Genomic DNA, 25505 nt, shown 5'->3' on the forward strand with positions numbered 1-25505 from the left:
GCCGCGCCCTCCGGGGCCCCAGAGCCCGGGGAGGGGGAGCCCTGGATCTTGGCCGCGGGCTAGGCTAGGCCGGCTCCCTGCGAGGAGCGGCTCCCCGGACCCCGCAGCACTTCACACAGTTCGCAGAGAACTTGCTCCGCCAGAGTTGGGCGGGCCGGGAGGGAAGTTCAGTGCAACGTGTTTCTGGAAGGAAGGGACGAGACCGCGGCCTCGGGGCTGGTCGCGGAGCGCCCAGCCGGTGGGTGGCGGGTGGGCCAGAAGCCCTTGTGCCCGCCTCCCTCCCGGGGTCTTCCCAGGCCCCGGTCGTGTGCTCCTGACAACCTGGGCGGTAAACAGGGCAGGAAGTACTTTCCCATTTTGCAGATGAGCAGATGAGCCTCGAGGGCGCAGTCGGTAGGTGGCAGCTGAGTTTCCTGTCTGTGCGTTCGGAGGCTCCTTTGGTCGAGGTGGGCCGGTGGTTTCCCCTAAGCGGCCCCCTGTCTTCCCAGCTGTCGCCCGGGAGCAGCAGCTGCTGGCATTCCTCAGACGACCCTCCCTCCGGGGGCCCAATTCCCAGACAAGAAAGGGCGTGGGAAGTCCCCCCACCCCCAAGCTTTGTTTGAAGAGCAAGGCTGGGATCCAGAGACGTGATGGTTTATTTAGTGGGATTCCCCAGCGTGTCCGCTCCTGAGCTGTTTTCAGAAATAGATATTTCTACGGAAAGGAAAATGGGAGTGGGGGGAGGAGAGTGAAGCAGGGTGTTTAGGGGGGCTGTGGCTGCCGTCCCCTCCTCACACACACCTGGCAGTGAAATTGTGCCAGATGCTCCACCGGCTGTGGTCTTGGCCAGCAGCAGCCTGGCTGCCGACACGGGCACATTCACTTGGCTCAGTGCGCACTTCACTAGCATCATGGTGGGCACGGGGCTTCCAGCCCGGGACCCTCCTGTTCTAGTCTGGACACCATCATCCAGGTGCATCTTCTGCCCCCTAACAGGTTGCCAGCTGCTCGAGGGCTGGGACGTCTGCCTCAGTTTCTCTGTCAGCGGGCATCCACATTCCACCTTATAGGGACAGCAAAGGACAGCCTCTCTTTGGGGAGTCTCGATCCCATGACTACACAAGGTCTCAGGAGTCATTTTTTCTCAGAGTGGAGGAGATGGAAGCAGTCTCTCTCCTCATTTCTCTGCTTTGGTTTAGTGGAAGGAGTCAAACAGACTTAGTTCAAATCCCATTTGCCTCTTCCTAGCTGTGTGGCCTTGAGCAAGTCACTTAACCATTCTGGCCCTTAATTTTCATATCCATAAAATGGGCTAATAAATGTGCCAACTTCACAGGGCTGTTGTTGCAGAGATTAAATGCAAAGGTGCATTATTAAAGCTCTCAGCATAGTGCCTGGCACATAGTAGGGACTTTGTAACTCATAACTCAAGCCCAAACTCATGTCAGGATGGTGTTGAGGGGTGCAGTCCTCAAGAGTGCTGCTTCCTGTCTGGGCTCTCACCAGTGGCAGCTTTGTGAGCCGCTCCCCACCAGCTAGGATCCCCTGCTGGAAGTCCCCAGATGGGCAGGGGCACTGGCTGGGCCCTGGCTCAGAGGGCTTAGACACCACCGGCCATGGCACCCTGGGGCCAGCCCCGAGTCTGCTGGAGCTCAGGGAGGTGCCTGCAGCAAGAGGCTACCTGAGTCCCTCCACTATTTTTCACTTAAAGGAACTTCAGAACTTTAGCACCTGCCAGATTCTACAGGAACAGGCTGCCTCCCCACAGCCGGCATGACAAGGCTGGGGTCTCCCAGCCCTCGGACACCGTCAGCTCCTGCCTGCTGTTCCGCACTCTTTGTGCCTGGTCCCTTCCTGTCCCTTGGCTCATTTTGCCACCATCATAACCCAGTGGGGGACATAGCTACTGCCACCACCCCACCACATAGAGGTACAGAGGGGCTACTGAGTCAAGGAGAGGCAGCCTGCCCTCCCCGGCCACACCCCTGAGTGGGAATAGTGGGGGCTTCTGGCCCTCTCGGGTCTCTACCTGCCTGCCCACCCCTCTCCTTGCAGTGCTCCCTACTGGGCCCAGGAGAACAGCCTCCTGTGGGGTGGGGACAGCTGCATCTGTCCCCTCATTTGAGTCCAAGATGCACTGCCTTTAGCTGGATGACCATATTAGTTTCCCAGGGCTGCTCTAACAAACCGCCACAAACCTGGTGGCTTAAAACAACAGATTTATTCTCTCAAGGTTCTGGACACTAGAAGTCCAGAATCAAGGTATCTCAGGGCCACGCGCCCTCCAGAGGCTCTAGGGGAGAGTCCTTCCTGCCTCCTCCCACTCCTGGTGGCTCCTGGGCCTGTGGCCATGTCACTCCAATCTGCCTCCATCTTCACATGGCCTTCTTCTGTGTCCAAATCACCCTCTCCTTTCTCTTATATGGACACCAGTCATTGGATGATTTGTCTCAAGATTTCCGGGATGATTTGTCTCAAGATTCTTAACTAACTACATCTTCAAAGACCCTGTTTCCAAATAAAGGCTGTTTCCAGTGGACATGAGTTTCTAAGGGACACTCATCAACCCTGTACAGTGCCTCTGGGCACATCCCCCTAAATTCCCTGTGCCTGTTCCCTCATCTGGATATGGGGCAAAAATACACAGAATCTTGCATTCAGCCTTCATTCAGCTCAGCCCTGGGGCAGAGAACAGCCTCCTGGGGCTTTGAGTTGAAGGCAGGAGTCAGGAGATAAACAAGGACAAAAGTGAGGGAAGGAGGTCATTGGAGGGTGTGTTCAGCCTTGGGAAGAAGATAAACCGGGTGGCAGGTGAGTGCTGACCCCTCATAGCTGGCCGACCGTGTTCCATTCCTTCCTCTAGGCACGTGGAGTCCGCAGGTATGCAGGAAATGTTTAAGTGAATGGTGGGCGCCCAGCTGGCCCTCTGCGGGGCCTCTGGGGCCTCTTTGCAGGCCGTAAACTAGAACTGCCAGGAGCTGTTTCCTAAGCGTACACTGCGGCTTTCCCAAGCAGATTTCACCTCTGTGCTGAGCGAGCCAGGGCTGCAGAGAGGTGCAGGGGCTGCAGCGCACACCTGGGCTGGGGGACTTCAGGAGGCTCGCCTGCCGCTCCCACCTGGAGTCCCTTATCCCTCCCTCTTCCCAGACATGGCCTGTCGTGTCCCTCTCGGACCCTGCATTTCCCCGGACAGCCCCAGGTCGCTCTTCACTGGCTCTGGACCCCACGTGGATGCAGACCTTCCAGCTCTGTAAAGGTCATGCTCTTGGTCTAAGGGTCCATGGGAGATGGGAGGGAGCTCCCCAAATCCCAGCTCTACAGACCCACCCCAACACAAGTCCCCTGCACAAGTGTTTGGGTCAAAGAGTGTTAACTATTCTGGAGTCACCACTACTCCTTGTCAGGCTTGGATCTGCCTGGGTGCTTGAGGCCTGGATCTGAATGGGTGCTTGGGGCCCAGCACCCATTCCACCTTTTAGGTGTGGGAACAGAAACCCCAAGCAGAGTAGAGTATCTCCCGTGTGGCATAGCACACTGTCCTGCACGTGACACTTGTGACTCACTCCCCGCAAACCCACCCTCAAGGCTGAGATGACTGTCTTTCACTTACAGGGAGGAAAACTGAGACCAGAGGGGGAGACGGACTTGCTCAAACCCCCCTGCTAATGTCCGAATCTAGGGTCTGAACGCAGGTCTGGCTAGAGGGCACTGCCCTGGGATATGTGTTAGTCTGTGCCCCGCTAGCCCAGGCGAGCAGGGCGTTAGTGGTAAGAGCCTGCAGGCTATAGCCGCCTGCCTTGTGTGCGTTCACTGCTCCTGGGCTGGGCCACTGGCCATCCCCCACACTGTGCTCAGCACCTGGGTCTCCCAAGAGCACCCCATCCCTCAGAGGGCAGAACACACCCACCCCACCCCACCCCATGCCAGCCCTGTCCAAACCCTGGGTTCAGGGAGCTCCCCGTCCCTTTGATGGATGGGACAGAGGGAAGACTAGGGCCTGGGCTGTCTGAAGTTGGTGTGGGGGCAGCCAGGGTGGGCACAGGCCAGCCCTGGGGGCAGCCGGCAGCAGGAGAGCCCCGAGGGACTGTGGGGCCCCAGTGTAGCCCTGCTCTGCTGCCTTCCCCTGCCCACCTGCCCACTCTTTCCCAGGGGGCTGGGACCTGAGACAAGCCAGGCCTGGACAGCAGTGGGAGAAGCCCGGTGAGGGAGCAGCCCCGCTTGAGGTCCAGCACCCATTCCACCTTTTAGGTGTGGGAACAGAGACCCCAAGCAGAGTAGAGTATCTCCCGTGTGTCATAGCACACTGTCCTGCACGTGACACTTGTGACTCACTCCCCGCAAACCCACCCCCAAGGCTGAGATGACTGTCTTTCACTTACAGGGAGGAAAACTGAGACCAGAGGGGGAGACGGACTTGCTCCAGGTGCTCCAGGGGCACAGCACTTAGGGGTCAGGGAAGGCCACCTGGCAGGAGCCTGTCTGTCCTCTCTGTCCTCCGAGTCCTCCGGAGGCCACATCCACATCAGGGCAGGTGCCTACGAAGGGCCAGACCCTGTCTCCAGGGCTTCAGCCTCTCTAGGGTTCCCGGGAGGTGCGCTGACTTGACCCACTAGAGGCCAGGCTTTCTCTGTGGACAGGTGGGCAACACTGAGAAAGGCGATGGGGGACCAGAGACCCCCCTTGGGGCCGCAGCCTGAGCCACGACAGCTGCAGGCTGCTCCCCCAGAGCCCTATACGCAGGCCTTCCCCTACCAACTTGACCACCCAGGGCAGCAGGCCTCAGCATTGCCGGGGGTGCCCTGGAGCCTCTCCAAGGTCCCTGCACCTCTCCCCCTCACCGCGTGCCGCCCAGTGCCCAGGCAAGATACGCTGGGACTTGGTCCTGGTCCTGCCCAGTGAAGGCAGGCAGCTCGGGGTGATGGGGTGGCGCCACTAGGGTCTCACCCAGAGGCACCCGCGAAGGCCGCCTGCCAGCACCTCCGGCTTGGGGCCTGCCCTCCCCTGGTCTGCGAGGCCCCAGGCTGGGACAGCTGGGCTTTCACTTCTATTTCAGGGGGAATGAAAGTCACATGAGGCCTCTTGCTCTCCACCCTTCCTCTGCCCCAGTGGCTGACAGCAAGGTTTTTTTGTTTACCCAACTTGGACTTTGGAAAGAACGGGGAACTTGAGCCCTTAGTGCTGGAGAGAGGGCAAGGGCACAGCCCTGCCTGTCCCCCACCCTGGCAGATCCAGACAGGGTACAGGGTCATTTCTGGGCAGCCGTGGTGGGTGGGGGACCTGCAGCCCAGGCTCCGGTTCTGCCCAGTATCAGGTGGAGTGACTAGGCACCTCCCTGGCTCCTCCAAGCCCCAGGTTTCCTTCTGTGACCTGAGCTGTAGCCACCCACCCTCATGGTGGTTAGAAGGAAGACACTGAGAAAACCGCAGAGCAGATGGCTGAGCTGTGCGGATGCCTTGGGGCGCACCACTCGCCCGCCTCGGAGTCACTGCTGCAGACGCTGTGACAGCCTAACCCCGGGCCCTGCCCGGCACTGTCTTCTTCCAGGAGCTGTAATCTTGAATCCGTTGTATGGAGGGGGAAGCTGAGGCTCAGAGGGTCAGGGCACTTGGCCAAGGCAGGCAGCCAAGAACAGAGCCCCCGGGGCAGGAGGCTGGGGTGGGCAGGGTGTGCCTAGAACTCCAGGGCGTCCCCTGGGCCGGGTGGGGCGCTGCCCAGATACGGGAGGTGACAGAACCCAAGGGTGTTAGCTCGCGGACACACCCTCATAGGGCGATGCCCTGTGCAGCCCCAGTGCAGGCCAGGCTGGGGGAGAGGGGCTGAAGAGTGGGCCAGATAGACCTCCCCTCCCCAGAGGGAAGACTGGTCACATGGTCAGATACGCCCAGGGACATAGGTGTGAGGGAGCAGACACCTGACCTCCTGGGGGTCAGGGATGGTTGGGGGAGGCAGCAGCCAGGATGAAGGCCCCGAGGCAGTGCAGGGTGACACAGGGCCCTGACCCCTGACCTGCAGATGGGCTGTCCCTTCTGCCTGATGGTGGCCCGGGGCGGTGATCAGAAAGGACTGCCACATCCCCAGGCTTTCCTGGCAGGTCACTCACACTGGGTGAGCTGACCCCCTGTGCTGTTCACCAAGCCACCCCCGCCACCAGCCCCCACAGGGCTGGGCGTTAGTTTCCAGCTGTTGGGATGCCAGGGTGGCAGCTGCCGCAGGACAGCTGGCCTCCTGGTGGCCATTAGACTCCCCGTCAGATTTTTTTCTTTTTGTAGTCTGTAAACAAGGAGCCACGGTCGTGGGGCTGGGTCCACAGGGTTTCTCACAGAGGTGAGCATGGCCCTGGCCATGACCCCCTGGCAGGGCATTTCATCCTTACAGCAGGCTGGGGTGGACACACTCACGATCCCTGTATGGAGACAGGACACAGATGTCAGAGTCCGTGTGTGCCTGGACATGCAAATAACGCAGCATTCCGACACTGGGCCGGCATAGTCGGGTGCCACAGGTCAGGTGCCGAAGGCCAGCGTGCTCGCTGAGCGTGGTGAGATAGCTCCTGGGCAGAGCTGGTTCCCAGGCGGGCCGGGACTAGCTGTGGGACGTAGGGTCGTCCGCTGCTTGGAGCCTCCCTCACCCACCTGGGATGTGGGGCTCTGCTCCACCCTGGCTCTGTGTAGGGAGAGGGGGCAGCTGGGCAAGTTCTGTGGCCTCCCGCAGGGGACTTGACCTCAATGCACCTCAGTGTCTTCCTTTGCAGAGTGGGTGGCCAGCCCACATTGCTGGGAAGGGTGGAGCTACTGAAGGCAGGTGAGGGCCACGGGAGCTTGGCGCGGAGGCCACTGCCGGTTCTAGGACGCTAACAGTAGCATGTGTCCAGCAGTCCCCTCCACACTGAGAATCACAGCAGCTGGTCTGTGTTTCTGGGTGGTGACTGGGTTCTAGGTGGAGGGCAGTGGTGCCACCCAGACCTGTCTCACGCCGGGGAGCCTGCAGCTGGTGGGGGGACTAACAGGAAAGTAAGTCAGCATAATGCCAGGACACAAGTCTGCACAGGAAGGGCAGGGGTCAGGAGGGCTTCTTGGAGGCAGTGGCTTCTGAGCTGAGGTTTCAATAAATGAATAGCTGCTTGCTTGGTAGACAGGAAAAAAGGGCCTTCAAGGTAGGGGAGAGGGACTGTGGGTACAAAGACCCAGAGATGTGGCCCCCAGGAGGGTCTGAGACTGCAGTGCCAAATGCCCCTGAGTGCCCAGAGGGGCTGTTCTGGCCCAGCCTGGTGCCACGTCCAAGCCTTGGGCTGTACCTACAGGGCAGTAGCCACCCCAGAAGGCCTGGGCAGGGAAGTGACGGGATGCGTGGGGTAAAATCAGAGGTCTAGGAGATCGGGGAGGGCCCTGGGCTGGGAGGGAGAGGAGGATGAGGCAGGGAGGTCCAGGAGGTGGAACTGGGTCAGAAGAACTTTAGGGCTGATTGGCGTTGGAGGGCATGGGTCAAGGTTGAATGCTACCAGATGCCTACCAAGCTTCTTTGAGCCAGGCACTGTGCATACAATCATGAACAACACAGGGCCCTGTGCTCTTGAGGTTTATAGGTAGTGGTGGAAACAAGTTAATGAAACAAATCACGCATAAATGTGTGGTTACACACTGACCAGTGCCGTAAAAGCTGGCCAGGACTTGTGGTCTGTGGGAAGCAGATATGAAACTGGGGGAGGTTATCAAGCAGAGAAAGGACATGTGCAAAGGCCCTGTGGCCAGAGGCAGCCTCCCCAGTGGGGCTGGGTACAGCAAGGCCAGCTTGGGGCACCTTGACACCCATGGGGAGTCCGACAGACTTGGCTATGTTGGGTGCAGGATGGGTGATCAAAGGGTGGCCCCTAATTTCTGGCCTGGGCCTGGAGGGTTCAAGAACATGGGAAGGGAAAGAGTGTGCATGGGGTACACAGGGCGCCCTAGAGAGGTAATTGGGAGGTGCCTGGTGATCCAGGGCTGGAGGTGCAGGATCTTGAGGTCAAGACTGGGTCCCATGGGGATGGCCAACTTCTGCATCCATGGTCTTCTAAGAGAAAGGACCTGCTCTGTCCTTGGAGGGGCTGCTGGGAGAGGAAAGGAGGAAGGGAGGCCTGGGAGGGCGAGGAGGGGTCTCAGGGGCCTCTGGACAACACTCCTCTCCCTGACTACAGCATCCACAACGGGGTCATCGCTGTCTTCCAGCGCAAGGGGCTGCCCGACCATGAACTTTTCAGCCTCAACGAAGGTGTCCGGTAAGTGGCCACCTCCATCTGGGGTCTGTGAGTGGGGGGATAGAGGGGCCTGCACCCGAGGGGGAGGCCCAGCAAGGCCCCAGTCCACCAGCCACGCCTGAGGGTCCACCCTTAGAGCCACGGTAGGCAGTGACCACCAGGCCACATTGTGGACCTTGGTCGCAGGCCCTGGTTACGTGGCTTCCAGGCCAGAGGCCTTCAGCCCCACCTCTCCCAAGGACTCCTTTTCGGGGAGACGGGGTGGGACTTGGACAGTGGCTCAAGGTGACACCCACATTCCCTGCTGGTGTTGAGCATCACGAAGGATATTTACTCTGTTAAAGAGGAAGGACCCACCTGCCTAATGACGGGAGTGTCACTCCTGGAAAAGCAATTACAGCCCAGCCGTACGCTCCTCATTTCCTGTGAATAGCCAAGAAATGAGCTTTGGTGGAGGAGCGCAGGATGGCCTGGCACTGCAGGGCCACCTCTGAGTAGGCGCCGCCGGCCTCTTCAGGGAGTCCGCAAGGCCAGCATGGTAGTCTGGCTTGGTAGTGGAAGAGGTCGAAGTTCAGAGAGATCAAGAGACTTGCCAGGGGTCACACAGCTGCTGCAAACAGGCCTTGTTTCTCTGTGCTTTCTCTCCCACCCTGGCCTGTGCTCCCCTGTCCTTGTTGCAGAAGAATATCTGGGCAAATGGGCAGTAAACCACCTTGTCAGGTCAAGGCAGGAATAAAAGAGAAATCAAGACAGAGATCAGATTTTCATGAAGAACACTCCACCCCAGTGTGGCAGGGCAGGAAGGGCCCTTCCAGACAGGCGAACAGGCCTGGGGAGGGCAAGGGTCTGGCTGGGGTTGCACAGCAGGAGTTTTTGCCCCTCGCAGGTCAAGCATGTGCAACCTGTCCTGGAGTCCAGCTTTACCCTGGTTCGTCTGGCTGCCTAGAAGTGGGGCCCAGGAGCCCTATTTTCCTAATATGTCTCTTCTTAGGGAAACAGGAGTTTGTAGGTAGCCTAAAAAAATCTGCTGGACATCTCAACAACAAAAAAGGAAATATTTCTAAATGCATGGACAGAGCGCTCAACACAGCGCCCAGCAATTGTGCGTCTTTCCCCTACAGGGGCACAAACAGTGGTGGCGATTGTCTGGCTCTTGGCTGCCTCCTCTCCATGGGGACTGTAGCACTAGTCTCCGTCCCTGTCCCTAGCCCTTAGGGGCTGGCTCAGAGCAGGCAGCCTCTCTCAGGACGGTGTGCTGGAGTGGCGCAGGGAGAGCAGAGAAGTTTCCCTGGGCACCAGGCCCCCTTCGCCAGCCCCAGAATCCTTATCCAAGAAACAGGTAGAGTCCAGGGTGTCATGAGACATGGAGTTCCAGGCAGTTGGGTTATTTGGGGCAACTTCTTTTTAGCCCATTGAAAATGAAATGCCAGGAATCACTTAGCAGGAACTGTCTTTCTGTGGAGGCTGCTCTGTGCCAGCCTGTGCCACGAGCTTTCTGTGCCTTAAATTTCACTGCAGCCTTGAGGAGAGTGGGCACCTTAAAATGGAGCATTTATTTTATAGATAGGAAACTGAGGCTTGGAGAGGGCACAGGGCTGCTTCATGGGCCTGGGACTCCAGGGCCTGTGGGTGCCTCAGCTCTGCCCCCGCCCAGCCCTTCTCCGTCATGTGGCCACATTAAGTGAACGTAATTACACATTAAATCCGTGATTAGTCATCAGCTTTGCTCCCACGAGAGAGCCTCCTGACTGGAGCCACCAGCTGCCCCGTTACCCAGATGTTCCCCTTGGTTCTCCTGCTGGCGAGCGAGATTCCAGGGGTGCCCCTCGGCTGTGCCCGGGCGTGCCCAAGTCCTCAGACAGAGGATAATAACAGGACCCTGGTGTCTGGCTGTCACTCTCTTATCTCCCATTAGATATATAAATTTTTTGAGATGTAATTCACCCTTTAAAATGTAAAACCCAGTGGTTTTGACCACATTCATAGGATGGTGCAACCTATTTAATTCCGGAGCATTGTCGTCACTGTCCACCCCAGTCCCCCAGCCTCGGGGGGCTAACCAGTCAATTTTCTATCTCTGTGGATTTGCCTAATCTGAACATTTCATGCCAGTGGCATCACACATTATATGCCTGTCACACCATCAGGCCTTTGTGCCTGTCTTATTTCACATCACTTTCAAGGTCCACCCGTGTTGGCATGTGTATCAGTCCTTTGTTTCTTTTTGTGGCCAGGTATCCTGCCACCGTGCCGTTGTGTTTATACATTCATCTGTTGGTGGAGGTTTGGGTTTCCACCTTTTGGCCCTGGCGACTAATGTGCTGCAACCACGCGCATATGAGAGCTGCATGAAGGGGTATTCATCCCCCTTGGGCATATCCCTGGGGGCGGAATTGCTGGGTCTTAACATGACTGTACGTTTAGCCTTTTGAGGAGCTGCTCAACTTTTATGGTGGTTGCACCGTTTTACACTCCCACCAGCTGTGAATGAGATTGCCATTACCCCCCATGCTCACCAATACTGGTTATTTTCCTTTTTTTTTTCACTCTTAACATTATTAGTGGGTGTGAAGTGCCATCCTGTGGTTTGATTTGCACTTCCCTGACGACTAGTGATGCCAAGCATCTTCTCATATGTTTATTGGCCACTTGTGTGTCATCCTTGGAGAAGTATCTGTTAGACCCTTAGCCCATTTTTTAATGTTAAGATTTCTTTATATATTCAGAATCTAGACTCTACCCAGATTCTTTTCTCCTGTCCCAGGAGTTGTCTTTTCACTTTCTCTTTTCAAACACCGGGGTTTGATTTGGATGAAGTCCAGCCTGCAATCTAGCTCTCTTTTTTTCTCAATCTTTTTTTTTTTCTTGGTATCATTAATGTACACTTACATGTCTAGCTCTCTTTCTTGATCCATTCTTTTGACCACCTTTCTTCCTAGGTGCAGAAACAGACACACTTTGCAATATAGTTTTTCCAGATAAAGAAAAACCTTAGATAATAAGTCACTCTGGGGCACAGAGGGCACCTGCACAAGGACCCACACATCTTGTCACCATGATTGTTCCAGATGGCATTGCCCGTGCAGTGCCCAACTTCTTAAACTGAACCAGGCCTCCAGTCACCCTGGGTCGAGATCAGCTGGGAAAGGCCACTGTCCCTGTGCTCAGTGGCCCAGGCTTCTCTGCCTTCTGCCTTCTTGTGCCCATCCTGACACCACACGCTGCTGCCAGGGCGTCTGTCTGGGGTGGCCCATCTCTCAGCAGCAGCTCCTCGGTTGGCCTCAGACTGAGGACTGTGGGTTCCGAGGGCCACATGGGCTCAGCTCCAACATTGAGCAAGCTGGTTGGGGCAGGAGCTGGTGACTGTTCCCCCCTGACTCCTGGGGGCAGCCTGCAGAGGCAAGGCTTTTTGGGTTTTTTTCTTCAATGTGTTGTTTTTTAAAAAAAAAATACAACCAGTCCCTCTCTGCCCGGCATCCCAAGGCCCTGAAAATGTGCCCCAGAGCTGCAAAGTGATCTCATTAATCAATAGGGGAAATCACGATTGTTCCATGATCTTTAAAAACTTGTGTTAAAAATATTTAAAGCTCTGTGACTGTGGTTAAAAATATATAGGGAAATTAAAACACTAGTTAAATGAGTTAGGTGTCTAGTACACTTTTAAAACATTAGAAACACGGAGAAGTGCTTCATTTCTTGGTAAAAACCTTCCAAGTAGGTTGCACAGAGCTTGCCTGGCCAGCATACCACTTTCACTTATCTGGTGCACTTCCATGTTTTTGGCCAGTTCCTCTTTCGCGCTTCCTCATGTCTATGAAGTGTCACGTGAGGTTTTCGCAAGGAGGATGAGGACCGAAGCTTTGCTGTCCGCGCAGAAGGATGACACGGGCCGGTCACAGACTGTCTTTCAAAGGAGTGACGGGATCGGCTGCCAATCCTGTGCCCCTCTGTTATCCATGTGAGGACCTGTGGGCTGGAGAGCCGGCAGCAGAGATCGTGGTTTGTGGAACTGCCCACAGTTCTTACGCCTGATAAATGAAATTTGAGCCATGTTGTTGGGAGGCTGGCAAATCATGGTAACTACCAGAGCCATGCAGAAGACCGCCTGTAATCCAGGGTCCGTTCCTGATGGAGGCTTTTGATACAGAACATAAAGAACGCGAGGAATGCCCGAGCCGTTTGGGTCTGCGGTCAGTCTGGAATATGACAGCCACCATTCCATCTGCCCCTGGTGGTGCGCAGGACAAGGAAATGTCCACACGAATACCAAGGACAAGGGCCAGGTCCTAACTCGGTGCGTCCTGTGTGGCCATGGACAGGTCACTTGACCTCTCTGAGCCTGTCTTGCCTCACCTGCGGAAGCTGCAGGCAACACCTGCAGGAGGAAAGTGAGGAGCCAGCCTCGGGCGTGCGCCAGCCTGGGATTTGGGCAGGTGGTGTTGGAGGCCCAGCCCTGGGCACCCTTGAGGCACCTGTGGCCCTCTTCCCTAAGGGCCCTTCAGGGAGGTGGGGGATGGGGAGCCAGGTGCCTGGTGGGCCACAGCAGCTGGCCTCAGAATTTTGTGGCCTGCCCAGGCCCCTGCAGCCCTGGGCTGGTGGGCCGGGCCTGCCCTCAGGGTGCGCTGAGCGGTGGGCCTCCCGCTGCCCAGGCGCCCCTGCCCCCACCTCCAGCCTGCCCGCGGTCTCTGATTCCTGCCCTCCCTCACTCTCCTCTCCCCTCCCACCCACAGACAGCTGCTGAAGACAGAGCTGGGGTCCTTCTTCACAGAGTACCTGCAGGTGGGTGTCTCTGCTCTGCAGCCAGGCTGGGCTAACTTCCTGAAGGTTAATGGTAAGATGCAGGTGACGTCTTAGTGCTGCACCTGGCATGGGGCAAATTCAGGGTTAGTTTCGTGATTAGTCCACCTCCTCCTGGAGTGTCAGTAGCAGCTCCCCGACGTCCGGGTTGGGTCATCTGCCCGGCTCCAGTGCCTGTTGGTGGCAGTGACAGTGGTAGCATGGTGTCAGCATTGCCGAAGTCCCTTGTCTTGGGCATTTCAGCACCTCATGTTCATTACACCCCATGTGGTCAGCAGGCCTGCGAAGTCCATGAGCACATGGGAACTGCCCACCGAGGCCCTAGCCAGCAAGGGGCATCCTGGTGCCGGCTCGGATGGTGCCCACTCTGCCCCAGGAGAGCAAGAAGGGCTGGGGTCCTCACTCCCCATGGGGTAGGGTTAGTCTTTAATTGAACAGCTTCACTGAGGTATAATTCACAGACAGTGTACCCACTCAAGGCATGCGGCGTGGTGGCATTTAGTGTGTTCATACAGTTGACTAGCCACCACCACTAATTCCAGAACTTCTCATCCACTAGGAGACACCCTCAGCTTCCCTCCCCCAGCCCCAGGCAGCTGCCAGTCTGGGTTCATGCCCGTGGATTTGCATGGTCTAGGCATTCGTCATGTGGAATCCTGCTCCACATGGCCTTTGCAGCTGGCTGCGCCCACTGAGCAGTGTTAGAGACCCACCCACGTGTGGTGCATGTCAGTGCTTCATTCCTTTTTACACCTGAGTGATATTCCCTCTCCTCCATACACCGCTTTGTCCACTTGCCTGTTGGTGGGAATGAGGTTATTTCCACCTTTCGGCTCCTGTCAGTGGTGCTGGGACTCCATGGTGTCCTCCTCAGCCAAGATGCCAGGGCAACGTACACAGGGCCCCTGCAGTTTGAACCTCACGTTAGTGACAGTGGGTCACAGCCAGGCCGTCGGTCACCAGGCCCCTCATTTGTGGGATGTGCAGGCAGCCACCAGCTGGCTCAGCCCATGGGGTCAGTTTTGTCCTCCGGGGCAAGCTGAGGGTCAAGCTCTGCAGCAGGCCGGCTGTGGGCTGTCAGTGAGCCCCCTCCCCTCTGGGCCTCAGCTGCTTGCGGGTGCACTCTGGGGGCGCTACCTGCCAGGGCCTCCCGCGGTCCGTGATGGGGTGTCTGGTGCCTTTCAGAACCAGCTGCTGACAAAGGGCATGGTGATCCTGCGGGACAAGATCCGCTTCTACGAGGGTGAGTGCAGCCATGGCTGGGATGCGCGCGGGCCGTACTGCTTGCTGGCATGGCGACTGGGCACAGTGGCTAGTGCTGCAGGGCAGTGGCACTGAGGGTGTGCCACTGGGAACCATGGCATGCCTGCCTTGCCAGGGGCTCTGGGTGGGTGGTGTGGCTTTCCTGGCTGGAGGGCTCAGAAGGGGCAGAAATGATGCCTGAGGGGTGGCAGGGCTGAGGCCTGGGGTCTGGCCCAAGGAGGGGAACTTGCTGGGGAGAGCATCTGCCCCCCCCAGCTTGCTAGAGCCCCGGGGAGCCAGAAAAGTCAGGGAGAAAGCCCTGCTCCACCTCCCTGCCCACAGCCTTCTGGCCCCTGGGAGCCCGTCCCAGCAGCCTGGGACAAGCCCATCAGGACCTCTGAGGACTGGCGAGCTGGTGCGGGGCCAGGGTCACCCTGATCCTCCCAAGGGAAGGGCTGGAGCAGGAATCTGCCACCCGCGTGGGTTTGGGGCCCACGTTGGCCCTGGGCATTCCAGGCCAGATTTCTCCTTTGGTGCTCACACCCACCCTGTGAGGTCTCCAGTCATTGTTCCCGTGGCACAGCAGCACAGTGATAGGCGATTTGTCCACGGCCACACTGCGGGTGAGGCGTGGCGGCGGGTCCAAGCCCAGGTCACATGATTCCAGCACACACATGCCCTTCTAGAGGCCCAGCGGGGCCGCTGCCTGGTGCAGGCCTCAGCAATTATGGGAGAGTCCAGACCAACCACCGTTCCTCCTCCAGGTCCTGGCACTCCCAGAACCAAAAGTCCTGGGGACCATAGTGAGCACCTCTCTGCAGGCGTGGATCGGAGTAGGGACAAGGAATTATGGGAAGGACCAGCTCAAACCAGAGCGCCTTTACCAGGTGCCTGCTGTTTGCCGGCCCTGTGCTGGGTTCAGGCTCCTTGGACGTTCATAGGCACCGGGCCTGTGCTTGCTCAGCACCAGGTTGTCCTGAGTGTTTCCATCCACTAACTGGTTGGATCCCCCAACAACTCTGTAAAGGAGGTCGCATCGTTGTAGCCACTGAACATATGGGGAAACCAAGGCACAGAGGGTTCAGTAGCTTTCCCAGGCCGCAGGGCTGCTATGTAGCAGCCTAGCTCCTGACCTGCGTGCTTCTCTCTGCTGCTCCAAGTTCCTCTTTCAGTCCTCACTACGACCCAGGAAGGAAGGACTTTCAGCCCATTTCACAGAGGGGACGGGCCTGGTAGCCTGGCATGCTCTGCATGAACTCAGAACCGCATGTCCCCTGTTCCTTTTGCACCCCTTCTGCATGTATCAGCGGGAGCATCTGAGGCGGGAGCCCGAGAAGGGCTCGGAGAACCACGGGCATGGGCGTGGGGAGGCATGCGCCTCCGAGGGTCTGGGAAGGCTTCCTGAAGGAGGCAGCACCTAGGCCAGCAGGCCCAGCAGGGAGCGTTTGGGCCTGGTAGGGATGCCCTTCTGCACCCCAGTCCTGACTCTGCACATTCCAGTGGGCCTTGCCTCCCACCAGCTCTGGCCCCAGGAGCTGGGATCGCTGGAGAAGGGAGCTTTGTGCAGCTTGGTGGGGTCTTGCCGACAGCAGCTGTGTCTGCAGGCCACCCAGTAGGTGCCAACCCTAAACAGCCTCCCCTGGCCTCAGGGACAGGCAGGGAGCCCCAGGCTGGATACCAAAGGGCCCAGTTTCCAGTCCCATCTGGCCAAAGACCTACTGTTTCCCTCTGGCCTCAGTGTCCCCATCTCAGCAGAGTAGGTGGGATGGGCTCCATCCATGTGCTCAGTACAGATTAGGCCTCAGGTGGCCTCTGGGGACCTGGAGATGGAGATCCAGGCCCTGCCCAGCAGGGGCTGATAGCTCAGTTGAGGACAGGTGTGGACCAGATAGTGAGGGACCAGTGTGATGAATGTCAGGGCAGAGGGAGGCCCTAGGGAAGAAAAAATTAGTTCCACCTTGACAGTCAGGGAGGGCTGCACAGAGGTGGTGGCCCTCGAGTAGGTCTATTCAGGAGGACATCAGGTCCTGAGTAGAGCAGTTCCTGGAAATGTGAAGCCTGGAGGCCAGCCTGGAGGTGGAGCTGCCCTGCCCTCCCAGGACCGCCTCCAAGGCCGTGGTTTGCTGGTCTCGGCGAGACAGCTGGTGGGGGTCCCGGCTGCAGCAGAGGAGGCCCTCAGCAGCCAGACCCTGCGGTCGTCACTGTCCTTGGCTCTCCCCAGGCCTGGTGGGACATGAGCCGTGATCAGCTGGGCTCCTTCCCATCTCTGGTGCCTGCACGGTCAGCCCTTAGCTCACTTGGGCTGAGTAAGGCAGACAGACAGACCTGCCCCCGAGGGAGACCCAGCCTGGGGCCACGGTCACTGCCTGGGTCCTGCCACGTGGGCACAGTGGACACAGACAGGCCCACTGGGCATCTTGCCAGCAACCAGCACCCACATGGCAGCTTTCAGCCCTGTGCGCACAAGGGCCTTTGTCACACCCATTTTACCGAGAGCCACACTGAGGCTCAGGTTGTGGGACATCCCTGGGGTCCCACAGCGAAGCAGGACGGGGCTTCGGTGCTGTGCCGCCTAACTGTGTAACCCTGCCCACCCCCGGTTCCCCCAGACCAGTACCCTGCAGAGAACCTGGCTGGTGGGTCAGGTGTGCCCCCTGGCCCTGGTCAGCGTGGGGCTCTGGTGGGCCCGGCTCTGTACAGCATCTGCTTCCTGCCGCGTTTCCACCCCGTGGGCGGGAGGGCGGCCTGCGCTCGGAGCCACCCCACGGCTGGCCCTGGGAACTGAGCCGTCTTTCTTTTTGCTGGTGGTGGCTGGGAACTGAAGGATCTTTGTGTGCAGACAGAGCCCCGAGGGTGGTGAGCACCCACCCATCCTGCTTCTGCTGAGCCAGGTGTGGGCCCCCCTGGAGGATCAGGGTCTGGCCACTGGGCAGGGAACCCCAATGCCAGCAAACAGGCTATGCACGGAGGCTGGGCCCCCCTCTTTGCCAGACAGGCTTCCCAGACCCCCAACCCGAGTCCCCTCCCTAAGCCCCAGCACCTACATAGACCTGGGGGGTTTACAGGTGCCGGGAGCGTGGGCCCAGAGCCCAAGGAAAGTGAGAAGGGGCTGAGACCCCCATCAGGCCCTGTTCCCATGGAAAGCCCTAGGTGGTCCTGCATGAGAAGCACACAGGGAAGCCAGCAGGCCAGTGTGTTCCCCTCTCCCTGCCCTCACCCAGAGACCTCTACCATGTCCCCTTTTTCTCCAGCCATTTACTAGCCTGGCTTCCAGGTGGGGGTCCCACCAAGCAGTAGAAGCCTTGGTGACACATACCAGGGTCTCCTTATCCCTGACCCAGCACCCTTGTATCCGCTCATTCCGGGCAGAAGGGCTGAGGGTTCAGCACTTTGCGTTTCCTGGGGGAGCCCAGAGCCAGCCTGGGGACACTCAGCTGTCCCCATCCTCCACGACTGTCCACCCTCAGGATGGCGCTGCATCACCAGGGCCGGCAGAAATGCCCGTAAAGCTTATCCAAACGCCTGCTTTCCACACACCTACCTTTGGGGTTCACACTCCAAGGACGTTGGTCACCTTGGCAAACCCATCCTCCTAATCACCTTGGCAGCACCTCCTCCGGGAAGCCCTCCCTGGCTCCCCAGATCCCACCTCCAGTAGCCTGGGGTGGTGACCCAGGCCCTTGAGGAAGAGACCTGAACCTCTTGGAGGCTGTCTCTTCGTCACTGCTCACCATGGTTCTCGGAGACACCACTCAGTGTCTTGCTTCCCTGTCATGTAGTGGGACTGGGGCTCTTTGTGATCACCTGGGTGCCTGTAGGTGCTCTGTAAATGGACAGGTGGACAGACAGGGGAAAAGAGGAAGGAAGGGTGGATGCCTGGGCGGATGGATTTCTCGCCTGCTTGGCAAGGTCCGTAGGCCAATCGGACGGGACAAGGCTGTGGGGCTAAAACCCCCAGGGGACGCACTGTGCAGGTCTGGCATGTGTTCTGGCTGTGCAGGGAGCCGGCAGCACCCTTCCCAGACTCCCTCTGCTCCAGGGCTTGCGTGGTCTCATTTCATCCCACCAGTTCTGGGGTGGGGGCCCTGTTGCTGTCCCCTCTGGTTAATGGGGACACTGAGGAAAGGGGGGATTAAGCAGTGGGCAGTGGGCCACAGAGCTTCAAGCACCCTGTACACCAACCGGGGTGAGAGGGGCCTCCAAGGCCCAGAGCCCAGCCCTCGGCTCCTGCGTCCCCCCCACCTGGGGGAGTGGGATGTGTCCACCAAGGCCCATCAGGGACAAGCCGTGACAGCAGTGTGCCCACAGGACAGAAGCTGCTGGACTCGCTGGCAGAGACATGGGATTTCTTCTTCAGCGACGTGCTGCCCACGCTGCAGGCCATCTTCTACCCAGTGCAGGTGTGTGACCCTCCAGCTACGGGGCCCCAGGGCTGCGGTGGTGTTCCACAGTGGGCTGGCTCCAGACGGCCAGCCCAGGGATGGGAACCCTCCTGCCCCTCACTGCCATTTACAGGCTGTCTGCACCTGGACACTTCCCGGGATCTCTCAGAACCTTTTACTCACCTGCAAGATGCAAATAAGGACAGCTCCCTCCTGAGGGCTCTAGGAGCACATAGTAGGCTGCGCCCAGCACATAGTGGGGCTTTTGTGTAACAGTAGCCCTGAGTGACTTTATCTGAGGAGCTGACTGGACCCCATCTCCTCAGGACGAGTCATCTGGGGAGGATGCCAGGGTGGAAGGGGGCCAGGGGTCAGTGGGTCCATTCCCTTATACCTGGCCTCAGAACTGGGGCCCTGGGGGGAGCAAGGGTCTCATGTGACAGCAGCAGGGTGGGGCACGGTGTTTTTCGTCTGCAGGGCAAGGAGCCGTCGGTGCGCCAGCTGGCCCTGCTGCACTTCCGGAATGCCATCACGCTCAGCGTGAAGCTAGAGGAGGCCCTGGCCCGCACCCACGCCCGTGTGCCCCCCGCCATTGTACAGATGCTGCTGGTACTGCAGGTGAGGGGGGGCCTGTGGAGCCGCTGCTCACCCGTGTCTCGGGCGCTCATGGACACAAGGCCAGGCTCAGGGCAGAGGGGTGTCTCAGGCCAGGCTTCCCCGAAGCAGAGCCCAGGACAAGGATGGGGTCCATGTGACTCTCAGTGGGGAGTTACAGGTTATTCTCAGGAGAAGCCTGTATGGGAGAGAAAGAAGGGGAAATGTGGGGGGCACAAAAGGAGTTAGACCAAGATGTGGGTTCAGGAGAAGGCTACCCTCAGCCTGACCCCATGGGGAGTCCAGGCATGTGAACAGGACCATCATTGTCCCTCATGGGGCAGGGGCAGGGCTTTTATGTCCCTCACCAGTCAGTAGTGGGGCTGCGGGTAGCCTTTCTTCTCCATCCCACCCCAGCTCCCCATGCTGGTTCCAGACACTTCCGGTGGAGACAGCTTTCATCTGCAAAGGCAGCTTTGGAAGGGCGCAGCTATGAGCCGTTGGCAGCCACACTGAGCAGCTGCCCAAGGCAGGGGTCTGATGGGCCACCAGCAGCCCCACTGCAAACTGCTGCATCTTAACACTTGTGGTGGGCACAGCGCCCTACGGTCTGATCACTGTCACAGGGTTAGGGAAGGCACGGTCAGCCTCCCCATTTTGCAGATGGAGAAATAGAGCCCTTGTTTGTCGGGAGCTAACAAGGCCAGGAGCCAAGGGTTACAGGCTCCGAAGCCCTGTGTGTGGTTCTGAAGCCACCCCCGCTTACCACATTCAGGTCTCTTAGGCTGGTCCCGGAGCTCAGGACAGCCAGTGAAGATTCTAGAGCAAGGGAGGGGCTGGGGAGTGTGGAGGTTTGGAGGGTTGGGGGCTGAATTTGGTGGGAGCTGGTGGTTGTCCTAGCATCCCAGTGGGCCTCCAGGCTTGCCATTGGGATTGGAGGGATTTTGGGTCAGACCTGGCTGGGGTGAAGCAAGGGGCCTCCCAGCCCGTGAGGGTAATGGGGAGAAATCCATGTAAAGCCCACCGAGGTGCCTCTGGGAGCCTGCAGCCACGGGCTGGGGCTTAGAGGCCAGACAGTGGCACCTTGATCCCTAAGCGGAACCCAGGTGGGCCACCGGGTGGGGGTAGTGCTGCCCCCTGGTGGCTGCTGTGCCTCACACAGCTTCCTGGGCTTGGCCTCCATGCCCCCAGATTGTGTTGCCCCTGGTGGGTGGGTGCCATAGCCGTCTGCATCTACAGCCCTTTGCTGTTGCCCCGCCCCAACCTGGGCCTCATTTTGAATGACCTTGTCCCAGCTTTTTTCAAGTCCCAGATGGATCTGAGGTCACAGCTGCTGATCAGTGTGTGTTGAGGGCCAACCATGTGCCCTGCGCTTCACCCAGAGTCAGCTTCCTTTTCACAGGGTCCCAGTAGCCAGGGTGACAGCCACGTGTCTGAAATGCAGCATACAAATAATGCAGCCCCTGGGCCCTGATTTCCTCACTGCACTGGGGAGCAGAGGCGTAAACGGGTTCTGGGAGTGAAATGACACAAAGTTTGTCAGCCAGCCAGCACCGCTCAGTAGCTCCATCTCATCCAGGTCACTCCTGCTGAAGGTGAAGGCAATTCCAGGGAAATGCGGGTCCTTCCTGTTTCTCTGGATGACTTATGGGGGTGCCCATGGAATCCCCCTCCCTTGTCCAAACACTGCTGGATCCATGGGGTCTGTAGTGATGTACCTGCTCTCATTTCTGATATTAGTAATTTCTGATAGTATTAAATGTTAATATCCTCTCTTTCCTAGTTAGCGTGGCTAGAGACTTGCTGATTGTATTGTATTGGTCTTTCCAAAGAACCGGCTTTTAGTTTTGTTGATTTTCTCTCAATTTCCTGTTTTCATTTTAATTGATTTCTGCTTTGATTCCTCTTATTTCTTCTCTTCTGCTTACTTTGGACTTAATTTGCTCTTGTTTTTCTTGTTTCCCAAGGTGTAAATTTCAATTATTGATTTTAGATCTCTTGATATCTTCAACTAGTATTTAACATCCTACCTGACTGTATCTTGTCCCTTATGCAGCTGACAGCCAAGTCAGGAGTGATGTCTGTCGTGCAGTCGTTCATTCATTCAGATCCCATTCATTCAGCAAGCACTCACTAAAGGCCTGTGTGCCAGCCCTCTGCTGGGGGTCCTAGGGGGGCAGGGCTTACCCCCCACCGTCAGCAAGGCCAAGGCTGGCCTGTCGGCAGCTTCTTTCCTTAGGCTGTGACTCTGATGAAACCAGAAGAGGGAGAGCCCTTCAAATCTCTGTAGAAGGGATGGGGAGGGGGTTTGTGGGGGACAAGACCCAGCAGGGGAAACAGCCTAGAGCCCATGGGGGGGGAGGAGAGGCTCCCTAACGTGGCCAGGCCATGACTACCCAGCCTGGACCTGGGCCTGGCCCCAAGGGGGCAGTAGTCCCTGGCTGCAGTGCCCCATGGCAGAGGGAGTGAGGGCAGGGGCCGGGGACCCGGTGAGTAAACCTGGCCCTCTCTTGGTGAGGCCAGCTGGAGGGTCCCACAGGACTCCCCAGAGCCTCTAGGAGGCCAGTGCACAGGGCGCTTAACCTAGTGTCAGAGCCCAGGGTGTGGCAGGCGGCCTCAGGAGGTGTTGAGGCAGGAGAGTGACTCAGAGGCCCCAACTCAGAGGGCTGGAAGGGAGGTCACTGTGGGCACTGTTGGGGCCAGAGACCCCAGGGGGTCGCGGGAGGGGCAGGACTGTGGCGGCCTTCAAGCTAAGCCCGGCTCTGCTGGGAGGCAGAGAACCAGCCACCTGCTGAGCCTCCCGCCTCCCTCCCTCTTGCAGGGGGTGCATGAGTCCCGGGGCGCGACCAAGGACTACCTGCGCCTGGAGACGCTGATCCCGAAGGTGGTGTCGCCCTATCTGGGCACCTACGGCCTCTACTCCAGCGAGGGCCCCTTCACACACTCCTGCATCCTAGGTAGGGGTCCCCTGGGTCTTGGGTGGGGAGTGAGGTAACCACTGCCCCCATCCAGCTCTACCAAGGAGTTAACGGGGATTCATTCTTCAAACATGCAACAAACCTGTCCTGTGCATCTGCCAGCCTTGCTGCATGCTGGGCCCCGGACATGGAGCAGGTGTCCAGGGGTCCCTCCTTCAAGGGCTGAGGGGGACCCTGCAAGCAGAGACCATAAGTGGCAGGTGATGACCCCCTGAGAGCCCCACAGAGGCTTCTGCCCTCCTGACATCACATCTGTGCTCAATCCTGAAAGTCCCGAGTTGGCCAGAGAGGGACAGCGTGGCACTTGCAAATGCCCAGCTTGTTGGGGAGCCACAGGAGGGACAGGGTTGTGGGGGTGGGGTGGCTGGGCTGCCTGGGGCTGCCTGGCATGTCCAGCAAAAGCCAGCCACATTGCTCCTTTAGTAGACAGCCCACTGGTTCATTCAGCAATGTGAAACTGAGCACCTACTGTGTGCCAGCACTTTCTTGGTCCTGGGGATTGCAGAGATGAAGCGCCACCCATACGGTCTCTTATCCTCCAGGAAAGGCAGATCAATGAGTAACCAATCCCCAGATGAGTCCCCAAGGTGACCTGTGCCCAGGTGACACGAGGGCCGCGGGTGGGAGCTCAGGGAAGGCCAAGGTGGGAGGTGGCTGCTGAGCTGTAGAGCCTGGAGGAGGGGAGCAAAAGCATCCCGGACCGAGGGGACAGTGGCATAAGGGCTACCTGGGAGCCACCCCCTCATCCAGAGTGCCCACCAGGCGTGTTTCAGCTCAGGCCTGGGCCTGGCAGCCAGAGAACCTTGAGCTGCCCAGCCTCTGTGGGCTCTGGGCGACAGGACCCCTACCTGGCTAGGAGGGGTCTGTCACCGCCCCCCAGGAAAGGCCTCCAGCCACTCTCTGTGCTCATCCCTGCCACCTGGTGGTCACGTTGCAGAGCTGCAGGGTCCTGTGTGAGCCTGAAACTTGCCCTCACAGCCACTGGCTCCCACCCTCCGGGGGCCCTCACCACACCCAGCCTCAAGTGGACGGGCCCTTTGCTGTCTGCCCCCATGTCCAGACCCTTGCTGCTGCCTGACCTGTGGCCCACCCATGTGGGTTTGTCTCCAGCTCCAAAGGCAGGGGCTGTCTGCCTAGAGTGCTGGTGCATAGCAAGTGTCAAGATCTGTTGACAGTCCACAGGGAAACCGAGGCACGTGCTCTGTCTGTCTGTCTGTCTGCAGAGAAGCACTTCCTGCGCCGCTCCCGCCCTGGGGACGTCCTGGCCAAGAACCCGGTGGTGCGTTCCAGGAGCTACAACACGCCGCTGCTGAACCCTGTGGCGGAGCATGAGGCAGAGGGCGCGGCAGGCGGCGGCACCGGCATCCGAAGGCACTCGGTCTCTGAGATGACGTCGTGCTCGGAGCCCCAGGCCTTTGCCGACACACCCAGCCAGGGGCCCACCGGGGCCTTCAAACCCTCCCCGGCCCCCAAGTTGGGGCCCTGCCCCAGCAGACTGTACCCCCCAGCCCAGTCCCCAGAGCCCGGCCCGGCCTACAGCTCCCCACCCTCCTCCAGCCCTGAGAACCTGGTGGACCAGATCCTGGAATCCGTGGACTCGGATTCCGAAGGGATCTTCATTGACTTTGGCCAGGGCAGAGGCTCCGGCACATCTGAGCTCGAGGAGGCAGGGGGCCAGCAGAGCGTCGTGTGAGGGCCTCACTTTTTTACTGAGCCTGCAGGAATTTTTCTACTCTGTGCCGTCCAGTCCCTTGGTGGTCACAGCCACTTTGGCCTTCCTGACTGTTGGAGAAAGCGTCGCCGCCCCAGGCCCCAGCACCTCTCCACTCTGGGGCGTGCGTCGGCTGCTCCGCCTGCCTCATGCTGGTCAGCAGGTGCCCGGGTCAGCTGTGTGTGTGTGGACCAAGCATGGCCACTCACTCCACCCCCAGCCTGCCCAGCCCTCCAACATCCACCCCCACCGAGACTGAACCCGTGCCTCGGCCAAGCCCCACAGCCACAGGGGTCAGTAGCAGACTCGCCTTTCCGTCCCCGGTCACCTCGGGCCAGCATGGCCTCCTGTGCGTGACTGTCCCAGACCCTCTGAGCACCCTGTCCTCACTCTGGAGTGGCCATGGGCAGGAAGAGGGTGGAATAAAGCTTGTCTTCCCACTCCCCAGCTCGTGTCTGTGACACCGGACCCTGGGGACGTCCTTCAGGGTCTTCAGAGATGTCACCTCACCCACTGGGTCTCCTTGCAGCCCCCCAGAGTGGGTGGCTCCCTGGTATCCAGTTTCTCTGTCCCATCCTGACAGGAACCTGGAGACCCCAGAAGAAGGAGTTAGAAAAACCAACAGCCTCTTGAGTGGCTGGGAACCTAGGGGCTGGGTACAGATAGCTGGCCCCTGCCCACCTGGCAGATAAGCTACGGTGGGAATAGAAGCACGGGAGCCTTGTGGGGAGGGCAGCAGGGCCAGCCTGTTCCCCCAGCCCTGCCACTGGGAGGCGCATGTGGGAACACCTGCTCTGGCCACCCCATGGCTGTGGGATTGCACCAAAGCCTGCCAGATGCCTCCTCCTGACAGCGCTGGGCAGGGACCGACTCCCTGCACCCTGGGGGTAGCCTGTGGGTCACCAAGGCTGACAGCAGGGTCCAGAAAACTCCAGGGGGAGGAGTGGGGACCAGGCTCCCCAGAGCCAGGAGGTCACTAAAGGCCAGCCAACAGCAAGGGTACCTGGGACAGGACCCGCTGGGGGCAGAAGCCACACCCAGGGCACATTTCCTGAGCCCTACTTTTAAAGGGTCAGGGGTTGGCGTGGCCACCAGGGAGAGAAGAGCACATGGGGTTTCTTTTGGGCTGGGTTGGGGAACTATTTGCACCTGGTTGGGCTCCTGACCCCATTCAAAGGGCTCACCTCTCATGGAGAGTTTTCTGTCGGAGCTGGCGAGGGGGTGCTCTGACCAAACGGGAGGACAGACCCAGGCAGATGAGCAGGTGTTGGGGTGCTGCACACCAGGGTGTCAGAGAAGGGCACCCGGGGTCCGCTGGAGGAGCATCTGCTCGGATGAATCCTGTCTAGTGGGAGAAACAAGCCAGGAGCTCCTGCTTCAGCCCACAAGGGGTGAAGGTTGGAGGCAGAGCTAAGGTTTTGGCTTGTGACCTGGGAAATACTGGTGCCATGGGCTTTGTGACCACTTGGCCCTTAGAAAGTGCTCCGGGCAGGGCTCAGCCACGCGGCTGGGAGACCAAGAGTGACCCTGGCCTTGGAGGAGCCCCAGCTGGGTCTGGGGACTAGCCCCAAGTCTGTCCCTGGTCAGAA

At 58.8% G+C, this 25505-nt stretch overlaps 1 protein-coding gene across 8 annotated transcripts in view; it reads left to right on the plus strand.

Annotated features, from left to right (window-relative positions):
* Positions 1-24359, plus strand: part of PRR5 (proline rich 5) — a 46533-nt gene extending 22174 nt beyond the window's left edge. For 4 of the 8 annotated variants that reach the window (XM_073214015.1, XM_073214017.1, XM_073214014.1 and 1 more), the window contains 7 exons: positions 8153-8233; positions 12943-12991; positions 14195-14252; positions 18560-18651; positions 19111-19251; positions 22049-22184; positions 23429-24359. In XM_073214015.1, coding sequence (XP_073070116.1) covers positions 8153-8233; positions 12943-12991; positions 14195-14252; positions 18560-18651; positions 19111-19251; positions 22049-22184; positions 23429-23898 — 1027 coding nt within the window. In that variant the 3' untranslated portion in view covers positions 23899-24359. Of the gene's footprint in view, positions 1-8152; positions 8234-11999; positions 12601-12620; positions 12646-12942; positions 12992-14194; positions 14253-18559; positions 18652-19110; positions 19252-22048; positions 22185-23428 lie in introns of those variants that run through there. The other 4 variants (XM_037006798.2, XM_073214016.1, XM_017662016.3 and 1 more) reach the window with 4 other exon arrangements.
* Positions 24360-25505: the final 1146 nt, after the last annotated feature.

The sequence above is a fragment of the Manis javanica genome, chromosome 10, assembly GCF_040802235.1.
Source record: "Manis javanica isolate MJ-LG chromosome 10, MJ_LKY, whole genome shotgun sequence".
Classification (NCBI taxonomy): domain Eukaryota; kingdom Metazoa; phylum Chordata; class Mammalia; order Pholidota; family Manidae; genus Manis; species Manis javanica.